The sequence below is a fragment of the Neopsephotus bourkii genome, unplaced genomic scaffold (genome assembly GCF_033783945.1).
Source record: "Neopsephotus bourkii isolate Nb327-2 ecotype Australia unplaced genomic scaffold, CSIRO-AGI_Nbou_v1 NB_168, whole genome shotgun sequence".
NCBI classification, from domain to species: domain Eukaryota; kingdom Metazoa; phylum Chordata; class Aves; order Psittaciformes; family Psittacidae; genus Neopsephotus; species Neopsephotus bourkii.
This window is the reverse complement of record NW_026900684.1, coordinates 439852-452313: the sequence shown is the minus strand read 5'-3', so window position 1 is coordinate 452313 and position 12462 is coordinate 439852. Positions and strand designations below refer to the sequence as shown.

At 39.1% G+C, this 12462-nt stretch overlaps 1 protein-coding gene across 5 annotated transcripts in view; it reads left to right on the top strand.

The window, feature by feature from the left end:
• Positions 1 to 11878, top strand: part of CLOCK (clock circadian regulator) — a 60444-nt gene extending 48566 nt beyond the window's left edge. For 3 of the 5 annotated variants that reach the window (XM_061370445.1, XM_061370454.1, XM_061370481.1), the window contains 5 exons: positions 560 to 718; positions 2338 to 2544; positions 3688 to 3896; positions 4145 to 4418; positions 6637 to 11878. In XM_061370445.1, the coding sequence (XP_061226429.1) occupies positions 560 to 718; positions 2338 to 2544; positions 3688 to 3896; positions 4145 to 4418; positions 6637 to 6819 (1032 nt within the window). In that variant the 3' untranslated portion in view covers positions 6820 to 11878. The remainder of the gene's footprint in view (positions 1 to 559; positions 719 to 2337; positions 2545 to 3687; positions 3897 to 4144; positions 4419 to 6636) is intronic. The other 2 variants (XM_061370472.1, XM_061370463.1) reach the window with 2 other exon arrangements.
• Positions 11879 to 12462: the final 584 nt, after the last annotated feature.

Here is a 12462-nt window from a genome sequence, read left to right as displayed (position 1 = left end):
GTTTGCAGACAACACCAAGCTGCACAGGACAGCTGATCTGCTAGAGGGAAGAAAGGCGCTACAGAGGATACAAGTATCAGAGGGTTACACTGACTTGTGGCCCATAGTGGATGTCTAGGGAAAAATAGAAGTGGCAAACATAGCTTCCCTGTGTGCTCAGTCTTCAGTAGTTTGTGACTGAGGGTATTCCCAAGTTATTAGCTCTGGGTGGATTTTTTGGTAAACTGGTGCAGTTCTAAATTTTAACCTGAGGGAGCTTTAACATCTGCAGTAGTGTAAATTACTAAGGCTTTTTGTAGCCTTGATGATTTGGATACCAGTTAACTTCTTCTGCTATATATTTATACTTTTTAGTTCACCAGTTCTGATTAACTAAATATGAACAATAAATTAAATATGAGGTCTGTGACATTTTCATGCTAATGAATTTGTCACCAGATTATGGTACCAGCAGTTTAAAAAGCAGTGCTTCATTTCTTTGCTGCTGTGGAGGAGTGTATTTACTGCTTGTAAATGTAATTATTTTTGCTCAGCTTTTCATTTATTCATTTCACTACAGCCTGTGTTTCAGTTTTCAGCTCAGTTAGGAGCTATGCAACATCTGAAGGACCAGCTAGAGCAAAGAACACGCATGATAGAAGCAAATATTCATCGACAGCAGGAAGAGTTGCGCAAGATCCAAGAGCAGCTTCAAATTGTCCATGGTCAAGGACTCCAGGTGAGTTAGTGTAACTCTTACAGGTTTGATCTGTAGAGAATTTAGGCATCTAAACTTGGGCACTTAATTCCACAAACTGATCCTCCCTATCCTCATCAGCTGCCATCTGGACCCAATGTCCCTAAAATCCGTAGCATCTAAGCTACTGTTTCCTAGGGTACTAACATTTTGGTTCAGGTACTGGCACTGTCAGATACCCACATTTTGGTTCTGAATGTATCTGGAAGTGCCTCAGTGTATCTTTTCAGTATTGAGACCCTCAAGACTAGCTTATGCCTAAACCTCAACATAAAAGGATGCAGTGATTCTTACTTCTTGCAAAGATTTGCAGCAATTAGAATATTAATCCAAAATGTGCAAGATGAGCATTTATTTCCTCTTTTAGCTCGAGAGTGTCAAATTCATACCTTTTGTTTCTTAAACTGTTCCAGCTGTGAGGCTGTGGTCCTCCTGCAGACCCTCCTGATGAAGTGGTTCTACTTTGTACGGTATACCGATGTAGTTACTGAGACCAAAAGACAGGGAATGTAGAGGATGAATTACTCAGTCTAGCAGCTGACTACCTGATTTCTGTATTTTTACCAATATGTTTTTTCTTCTAATTTTGAATTTTGTCATTCTCCTTTCAGCAGCTCTCTTTGGAAGAAAAGAATGATCCTACTGGGTTTTTCTAGTTAAAACCAACCAACCAAAACCCCCCAAAATCCCAACCAACAAAAAAATACACCCCCCCAAACCTGAAGTACCCCTTAAGGAAATAATCTGAATATTTTCATCATGGATGGTGAATGAAAAGTAAAAAAAAAAAAAAAAAAAAAAAAAAAGAGACTTTCTGAAAGTATTGAGTATGTTGCTTAAATTCTGTTGACAAGTAGGAGTTTCTGGCATCTGCCATTTTCAGTGTTTTATCTTGTCTAATATAAGCCTGCCAGTAGTAGACTGCCTATAGATGCCTCAAAAGGACAGATTCACAGCCCTCTTCCCATGCACTGTGGAGGAACCTTATTCAGAACTGTAGAAACTAGGAAAATATTTTAAGTGCTGCACGTTCGTGCTACTTTATTACCCTGTCTTCTTGTAGTCTTGGCCTAACTCTTTGTAAAGACTCAACTGTTCTTGTGCTGAATTCAGATTATTGCAACAATGCTAGAAAGATCAGATGGAGATTCTGGTCTACAAAGAGAAATGTGATCTCAAATAAATTTTGTCTTTAGACAGTTGTAGACTACATTACAATTTAGTCTCTAAATAACACTGTTTCTTTAAGAACAAATATTAAACCTTACTGTTTAGGGCTCTAGAAATCAGGATTCGGATTCTTACCAGTTATAGTAGAATCTCTGAATAGTGACCCTATATGGGAGATGGGTCTTTTGATCTTGGTGATTGCAGTGCTGTTTCAACACTTCTAATAGCTGAGATCACAGAATCATGGAGTTATTAGGGTTGGATGGGACCTCTGGAGATGAATCTAGTCCAACCCAACTAAAGATGAAACTGAATTATTAGTCACTGTTCTCTTACAGTGATTTTAAATAATGAAATTTAGTTTCTCTAAAACACCCTGAACAATTAACAGATTTGGTTTAAAAGCTAACTTGTGGATTTTTTTCTTTAAGATGTTCTTGCAGCAGTCAACTCCTGGACTCAACTTTGGTTCCGTGCAGCTTGCTTCCGGAAATTCTTCAAATGTTCCTCAGCTTGCATCAGTAAACATGCAAGGTCAAGTTGTTCAGACTAGTCAGACTCAAAGTGGGATGAACACTGGCCATATAAGTGCTTCTCACATGATACAGCAACAGCCTTTGCAGAGTCCTGCAACACAGGTAAAATTCTCATTCTTGATATTGTTGGATGGAATACATGCTGAAAAACACCTGAAACACAACAGTTGCTTCCCTGACGTTCTCCTCCCAATTTATTTTTTTTTTTAACAATGCCCTTTGAGTTGTATTAATTCCACATTCCTGGTTTTCAGTTGAAATGCACTCATGTTCTTGATAATGCAATTTCAGATCTTGTTTTTGTCTCTAAGACTTAGGCATGTAAACAAATCTTAAGTAGCTTTTTTTGAAAGACCAGTATCAGGCAGCCTTTTAGCTTACCTTCTTTTGAATGTCTGTGATTTCCTGTTGATAGAACATACAGCATTGATAACAAGGTCTGCTTGAAAAGTGGTCTCCAGACAGCAAATAAGTAGAAAAGCATAGGAACAGGACAAGCATATATTGATGCTTCTGCAGTTTACTTTTCTACTCTTGAACATTTTCAGTCAGACGCTGGAGGTGTGTGACATCTGTAATGTAATGGGCTTTTTCTTCTGTAAGTTTTTTCAGTTTCTTTCAATTCCATGTAAACTTTTGAAATCCACAATACCTCACAGTGAGTTCTACAGCTTTGCTTTCTGGGATAAGGTGATTATGGTTGCTTCTCAAACTTGCCACCCAGCTCATGCACTCAGAAACACACTGAGCAGCAATTCACTTCTCATCTTCTCAGTCATGCATGATGTCAAAGTCCTCTGTCAATCTCTATAGAAAGCCTTTTCTTCAAGCTGATAGACTTGATCATTTGTGTATGGAGGCTCCTTATACCTCCCATCAGTGTGGTCACCCTGTGTACTTTTACCCAAATTCCATACTTCCTTTCAGCATTTGTGAAGAGGCAGACTAGTGGTGGATAGTGTTACCATCCCAGTAGTAAGCTAGTTCCAAGTAAGAAACAGATTGATGTGATGTGCACTTTTTAGTCTGGTCTGGCACAGAGATGCTAAAGGATTGGAAAATGGGATCTTGAACAAACAATATGCAAGTAGCTGAAAAAATATCAAACCCTGAACAGATGGAGAAGTTAATTTAGGAGATTTTCAGAGGTCTGGGGGCCAGTTGTGAAGTATGGGCAGTGACAATGAGGAGGACAGCTGTAATACCTGGGTATTTTCAAATTACAATATCATGTTTTCTTTTCAGCATAATCAACAAAATGTACTTAGTGGACACAATCAGCAGTCTTCTCTTGCCAGCCAGTCACAGAACACAGTCTCGGCACCGTTGTATAACACTATGGTGATTTCTCAGCCAACGACAGGAAATGTGGTCCAGGTTCCTTCTAGCTTACCACAGAACAACAACCAGAATGCTGCTGCAGTAACCTCTTTTACACAGGATAGACAAATCAGGTAAATCTTCAAGAGCAACAGTCAGATGACTTGCTATAATGAAGCATTAAAAAAAATCATATGACTTATTATCTGTATATGGATACAACTGTTAAACTAAGCTTTTCCAAAACTAGCATGTTTGCAGGCTTACCAAAGCCCATGGTGTTAGAGCAGAGTATGAACCTGACAAAACTGAATTTCTTAAGGGCATGTGATGCTTGATGCGGATTTTTTTCCTTAAGGGACTCCTTTTTTTCTTTCAACAGATTTTCTCAAGGTCAGCAACTTGTAACAAAACTTGTCACAGCGCCAGTAGCATGTGGAGCAGTAATGGTACCAAGTACTATGTTTATGGGACAGGTGGTGACAGCTTATCCCACTTTCGCTGCCCAGCAGCAGCAGCCACAGACTTTGTCAGTAACGCAACAACAACAGCAGCAGCAGCAGCAGCAAAGTCAGCAAGACCATCAGCAGCAGGTCACCACAGTTCAGCAACCAGCTCAGCCGCAGCTGACCCAGCACACCCAGCAGTTCCTACAGGTAATGCAGCATTCTCCATAAAGTTTTCCAATTTCTGACATTTCCACTATTGCTACTTTATCCTGGGGGTGCTTTATCTGAAAGCAGAGTGCTTAGAACAGTAATCTATGAACAAGCGTGATGCATGAGGTACATTTACTCCGTAGCTGTTCTCTAGAATCTTACTACTTACAGGAAAGGTAGTCTTCCCTGCAATTGCACTTATTTGCCTTATTTTATATCTTTGAATTGCTGTTCTTGCTTGAGCATGGGATGAAGAAACAGATGTTTCCCTTTAAAACTGCTTGCGTTTTCTTTGCATTCACATATTAATGCAAGAAGGTATGAGAGATGATCTCAGAATTGGTTGATCTGGAAAGCGGCATGCAGCCTAAAGCAAGACATGTCCCATAACACGAGGCATGAACATCTGTTCTGAAACTTGAACAGGGGAGGCTGAGCAGCAAGTAAGCAGAGAGTGGAGAAGAACCTTGGTTTAGTGGAGAAAGAAGAGAGATTGGATCAAAAGAGAAGGCAGGCAAAACCCAAGGAGTTCTTGAAAGGAACCAGAAGGCAGAAAGAACTGATGGGAAATCTGTTGCCATTTGTTGATTCCAGTTAATTGCTGGCACACAGATCACCCAGCAGGTGATGCTGGTGAGGGAGATACAGTGGTAGCTAGAAAACCAGGGAGGAAGTGTCTCCAAGAGGACGTGGGTTAAAGGATCTTAATTTGGCCTTTGATGTTGCCTTCTCCCAAGATGAAATCCATATTAACTGTCACAGTGTACTCTGCACACGTTCTTAGCACTCTTAAACTACTCTGGGAATGTCGATTTAATTTTTTGTGGGTGTTGTTCGAGAGCATACATAATTAAAAATCCTGATTTTGCAAGTACTTCTTACTACTGTGCTCTCCCATTCGCAGTAAATTTTAGTGCGAGCTGTCCCTGCCCATGGCAGGGGGGTTGGAACTTGATGATCTTAAGGTCCTTTCCAACCCTAACTATTCTATGATTTTGTGATTCTGTGAAATTTGGGATTGTGTGCATAGGCGAGATACATGCAAATGCAGGAAGTAATTGGAGGTTTAATCTACATTTCTATGCACAAGGAATGGTTACATTTTAGTTTAGAGCTGAGTAAAATTTTCTTTCACTGTATCATTGACAGAAAATACTGACTTGTTATAAAAGTCTTTCATGGGAACATACCAATTTCAGTCATGCATCAGGCAAAGGCTTTTCAGCTGCAAGTTGACTCTCAAAAGGATAGATGAAGGATACCTAGTGATTTGGATTTCAGCTCTCATTTACACAGTGGGAGATTCTTGAATTGAATCCAACCAGAGCGCAGATTTGAATGTGTTCTCTGACAAGTCAGATAAATACTGTAACACCAGTGCTGTTTAGCAGGTTGGTAATGTCTGTATCTCTGTTTCTAAATTTAAAACTTTGAACAATTTTGACCTAATTTTGTTGAAACAGAAGATTTGTGGAAGATGAAGATCTCCAAAAATTTGTTCCTGTTCTAGAATTTCTTTCTAAGCAAAAATTACTAGTTTGTATTCAAAATACTGAAGTGCTAGAATTTTAAGTGAAGCCAATGCTCTTTAAGAAAGGAGAAAAGTGCTTTTCCTGCCTCTGCTCACTGGGCCTTCTTACAGTCTTGATTGTGTAGATGCACCAGTTAATGTAGTTTAATTTCTGTTGCAGAACGTGTTTCAGGATTGAGATATCCGAGTACATTTCTACCTATCCTTAGTTGCTTTTCTTTGTTGGTTCTAAGAAGGTTAATATTAAAACCAAGTAGTATTTCCAGTAATAATAAATGTCCTCCAAAGATGCAGATTCTTAGAATATTCATTTTGGCTGTGGGGGAATAAATGTGATCTGTGCCAAGTCAGGCCCTGTTTTTTCATGCGATTGCCATGTCACCCACCTGCATTTGTTCATATGAATCCCTTAAGCCCTGTTCTGCTCTTGTGGTTTGAAATGGAGACAAATTGCCATGTGTTCCTACCCACTGTCATGGGAAATTACGAAGACCAGTTACAACTGCTTTGATAACTGGTCAGATGCTCTAGTTAACTTTATTAATATGAACTAATCTTTGGATTGTTTGCTCAGCATAAATGACCAAATCAGAAGTTTAGTTTGATTGAGCCCTTATGAAAAGTTAGAAAGCAGCCAGGCCTGCAGTTCAGGAAAAATAATTGTCTTCTATTTCCATGTTCTAGACATCCAGGTTACTTCATGGAAATCAGTCAGCTCAGCTTATCCTTTCTGCTGCTTTCCCACTACAACAAAGCACTTTTACTCAGTCCCACCACCAGCAGCATCAGTCTCAGCAGCATCAGCAGCCACTTTCTCGACACAGAACTGACAAGATGACTGATCCTTCCAAAGTGCAGCCACAATAGCGTGGGGCTCTGCCACTTCTCGAAGTGAACTATCACGAGGGGGCTGCTCCGCCAGCAGTGGCACTGAGGCTACAGAGGTAGCAGTACAAAGGCTTTCTAACACCACAGTGTTGAGATCAGCTTCTAACTTCTGGAATCTGTTAAGAAAAGCCACAAGATGATGACGGGGACATGGCCAACTTTGATAGTTGCCCCAGTTTCTTTGTTCTAAAGGATTTGCTGCCATGTGTTGATTTGTCCAGGTGAAATCTCAAAATGTGACTGAAATGTGAGGGATGCTGAAAATACTGGGTTTTTTATCAATCCTGTACATTTTTAAAGTATTAAAATGGACTTGGAGCAATTGTTTGAATTAGCAGAAGAAAAAAAAATAAATGCCAGGAATATAGTCCAAAAACCATCTAATTTTTTTTCAGATGATTAGAGGACAGTAAATATTTTGAAAATGTTGTGTGAAATCCAGTTCTCTGTTGTACAGATGCTGTAAAATATTGTGTATATGTCTGCATAAAAGGAGAAAGAGCAAAATATTTTATATGATGCATGAAAATGTAATCTGTTATTTGTAGGTTTGAATATGTTTCCCTAAATTCTCACGCCATACTCAGACTAATGTTCTCCTCTGTTCTACCCTTTTGTTTACAACATGATGCATCATTATTTTCACCCTTAATGTGGGCACAAGTCTCTTGTTTGTGCTTTGTCTGTGATGTCAGGGTTTGTTCCGTAAGGTTTAGTGTGTTGGTTTGTCGTTCTCGAGGTTAAATTATTGATGAAGCTGTTTGAACTGGTGATCATGCATCAGGGTTCAGGACATTCAGATTCATGAATATCATCCATCATTTCATAATTGATTCATCGCTTTATTTGAAAAACAAATAGGAATTTGCACTGCTTTCTTGTGGATGGTTTGGAATTTTATTCCCCAAAGCTATCTTTTGATATAGTTCATAGTTGGAAATACTTATGTAAAAGGTTTAAAAAAAATATGACAGTAATTTTCAAGAATGTTTCAGTTATAGGAGTAATTTGCACAAAAATATATTTACATTTAATAACCTTTTGGGCACTTTTTAACCACTTTCTCTGTGGTGAGAATTGTAACTTGTTAAAATATGTTGGAATCTTTTTATTCTCCTTCAAAAATCAGAACTGATTCAGGGTCATTTTAACAACAACAACAAAACCCATAGTGCCTTGATTTTAATTCAGGTGATAATGTTTAACATCTTGAATTACAATGTCTTGAATCTGTAACCATTTTCAATTTTGAAGTCTTAGTACATTGTCAACCAAACTTGTGTATCTACTTCATAGATATTTCTGTAATTGTGTTGATTTTATGGTGGTCTGAGTTAAGACCATGATCATTTTGGACTGGTACTCCCCCTCAAACACTAGCCAGGAACAGAGGAGGCTCTCAAATGTCAGACTTGGAAGGTAATACTCTTTAGAAGATTAAAAGACCTAAAAGTACAGAACTCCTTTTGCAGGAGGAGGAATATTAAGCTGATTTTGTTGTTGTTGTTGTTTTGGGGTGTTCTATTTTTATTCATCTTCATAGCATTTAAAGTGTGTTTTGGGGGAGATCACGATTGCATTCAGCACTATCAGGCTATTGATTTAAGAGATATCACTGAACTAAGACTTCAGAAGGCAACTTCACTCGATAAAGAAAATAAAAAGTTCCAACAGATAAGATGTGCTATTTTAAGTAAATGTTCAGTAGGTTTTTATGGCACTAGTTTGTGGAAACCAGAACTTGAGAGGAAAATGAATAAATGCTGATAGATTCTGATAATTAAAAATAGTAAAAGCAGTTACAATTAGTACTAGGGAGGGAAAGCTGGATTAAGCTTGAATACTGAGGAGGAGTTGAATGAATGTAACCAAATGGTGATGGACTGTTTTGTACTATGAAACAGTTTGATTGTATTGCTGGATGAACCAAACCTGCAGGAAGGTGTTACCAGTTTAGCCAAGCATGTTGGTTGCGTTTTGAGGCTAGCCTTTGCCTCTGCACATGTCCTATCATTAGATCTTTGTTATTCCCCAGTTATAAAGCAAGCATTTGGCACCAAAAAGCACGGAAGTGAATAAGGAAGGAGAGAGAAACGGTACCAAAGAGAATCAGATTGCTTTCTGCTCCAAGGAAACCTCTTGCAACCTGGAACAAGGAACAGATGCCAATACCAAACATAGCAAGGAGTACTCCACTTCTATAAAGGGATTTCTGGCATTCTCTGGGTTGGAATACTTGTCAGAAACCTGTTTGTGTAGAGTTCTGTGTGCAGAAATCCTGCCTGGCTCTTGTATCCCTACTATGCCATTCCACCCGTTTCTGAATGAAGCTGTGTTTGACTACAGAGGTCTGTGCTATCAGTACTTTAGTTTAGTGGAAAAAGGTTAGATAAAAACATAACCGATTATAGCACTAAAAAAGAAAACTGGAAGAGCTTTAATAGTGCTGTTGAACTATTGAATAGGGGTAAAGTGGGTTTATTAAACTATTATACTGCGAATTACAGAAAATAGAGATTCCAGCCAGGCAGGTAATGGTGCAGCTTTTTATATAAAGCTCCATTTAAATTTATCTTCCCATTTTCCCCTTCCCAAATACTCTGGTGTGCTGCTATAGGTCTGTCGATAAAAAGGCTAAACTAGGTGAGGGAGGAATTGGATGATGACGACAGCATCGCTGCTGAAAGAGAACTATAGAAACGTACGCTTTGATGAAGAAGCTTTTTGTAACCTCAGAGAGAGGTCATTCAGTTACAGAACTACCAGCTACTACAGAAAGGCTTAGAAGATGGGGACATTCATAGAAACTGGAAAAATATAGCACACGGTTGAAAAGTTCCTGCCACAAATCAGGCAAACTTCTACTAAAAGCGAGTATGTAGGACTTGGTCCTGATTCTGTGCAAGTATGCAGATGCTTTGTTTCACAGGCAGTGACTACAAAGTGTGTATCTAAAGGCTCTGCAGCTTCTCCTGTTGCTGAATCAATTGCTGAACTGTCCTTGATTTTTAATGGGAAGAGGACCAGGCTATCACCTCTTTCTTAATCAGCCTTTTGCTTCTGCCCGACTCATTTACCACTGTCACAGACTTATTTGCAACATCCTAATAAATAGCATGATAACAGATGCTGTAGGTTCTGGAGCATAACCTTTAGGGGTTGACTCTGACAGAAGGGAAGGGGTCTGTTAAGGATAGGATTGGATTTCTGAAGAAATGGGCTGGTGATAAACGGAGTGAAAAGGCAGCATAGTTGCATGGAGTTCAGGAGACACATTGTTTGCCTGTGGTGGGTGAGGATTTCAAGAAAAGCTTCTATGATAACTTCAGAGAAAAAGAATATAGCTATTTTTATATTATATTTAATATATATTTGTATATAAATATGAAAGGATTCTAGTAGGAGCTCTCCATATGCCTTCCGTTTCATCTAGAAGGTTGTTTACCTTCTGCACTACAGTTCCAGTGTGTCACCACCACCTTCTGTGGGCATCTCGCCTACTGCCAAACACCAAAATGAGTAACCCAGTATCCTTACAAGAGATAGATAGGTTTCATTTCAGCTTTATGTAAAAATGAATAAAAGAAAGCTATATCAGGCAGTTTTTCACAGAAAAAGAAATTATCTTAAGACTCAAATAGCACTTTGTTTTTAATATTTTTTTTGTGAGTAATAACAAGCACTTTACTGAAGAGACTATTGGAAAGCAGTTTATTTAGTCAGTGAAACTGTTTAAATGGGGGGGGAGGGTGGGGTGGTGTCAAAGAATAACCTGCATAAAACTGTCAAAAGAGGCATTTCTGGAAAATGTTTCTTTAACACGGTGATCCTTTGAGGCTCAAAGTGCAAGGTTAAAAAGGCTTCTAAAACTGGTTGCCTTTGTGTTTTACACAGCAGCCAGGGGAAGGGATTGCTGGTGACAGCTTCACTGGGAGGAGGGTTTGTAAATTGCACAGTTGCCTATGAGAGAGAATCATCTGAAGGCTCATTTGCCTGCTCAATAGTTGTAAGTGTCCCTTAGGATTCTAATTTGTGTGGAAATGGTCTGAAGGATTAAAGATGTGGCCTTTTTAAGATGTTGAAGTCGATTCAAGAACCATTTCTGTTTTCAGAGATTTAACCCAGGTGTTATCATGAGTGTGTTTAATGTCATGGCATCAGGAGATGTCAGATGTGTCAGATTCTCTATTTGAAATAATGATTAAAAGTAGATGCATAGTCAGGGAGCTGGAAAATGGTTATTTTCATTAAAAGGGAAAAGAGACTAGTTTTAATAATTAACCTTTTATTTTTTTACTTATCCCTGGTGGAAACAGTTGAAGAGCATGAAATGAATTTGGATGAAGGAAAGATGTATTTAAACGAATCATAGTAGATGAGACAACTGTGAGAGAACACTTGGAATTGTCTTGGTTGTCCATGAGACTGGACAGTGGCTTTTTCATTATCATGATTTTTTAACACTACATTCCTCGTTTTGTTTTTGGTTTTGTTTTTTTTAACAGGTGATTTTAAGCTCTGCTCTGCTTCATGCTATGTCATCTGCATGAGTTTTGCCAGCATGATATGCTATAACTCAAAGGAATTGTACCTAATTAAACCGGGGGGGTGGGGGAACACAAAACACTGTGTCTGAACAAAATACTGTATGGCCTAAATAGAGACCCCAGCTAAGACTGAGAGATGCTGCATTAATAGACAATCAAGGGGTGATTATGAAACACTTCTGGGAATGGTCTTAAAGCTGTTACTGCTCTGAAAGCAGTTGGTCAGTTGTTTCTTAACAAGCAAGGTAAAAATTACTTTTAGGTACATCCAATTGAATTTTGAGTTTTGAACAGTGTTGGGTTCACAGTGGCTTGGGTTTCAGTTCTGTTCTGTATGTCTTTAACTGGCATTAGATTTGTACACGTGAAAGAAAACAAACAGAAACACCCCAGTTGATGTCAGGAAATGTAGATACAGTTCCCTGGTGTTCATGTGACCATTACTAACTGTCAATTTTTTAACTGAATAAATGTAACTCATTTAAAATCTTGTGTTTTGTACCTTCTGACGTCCCAGAAGCGGTGTTTCCGTGTCAGTTTTATCCACATTCCTCCACTGTAACAAAGGCACTCTTCCCCCCACCCACGGAACCAGCTTGTGAGAAGGTGCTTGATGTGGTTTTCACTGTCTCTTCCCTACCCAGGCCAATGACTTGTGAGATGGCAGTAAAACACCCACTGTATTTCTTTTTAGCTCTCTTCTCTCTCTCTTCATAAACTGATGCCCCACTCAAAAGGCCAGAGACCTTTGACTTGTGTGTTTACATTTCTGCCTTGGAACTTACTCACACAGCACTTGTGTGAACATGCACAGCTTCAAACTGCTTTTATATCTTAACATGTAGGGTCCCTATTCTCGCCAAAGGAGGGAGAGTGCTGCAGGGCCTTGGCATGTGCATGAGGGTTTTATCCAGCATGGCCCTTCCCTCACTGCCTGGCATGGGCACAACATCCTCCTTTAGTTCTTCTAGCTTCCCTCCCTGGGCATTTCTTCTGTTGGGGAATTACCAAGAACAGTAACTTAAAGGTGTAGCTATGATCTGAAACACCAGCTGTGCCACCTGAAAAGGAAGCA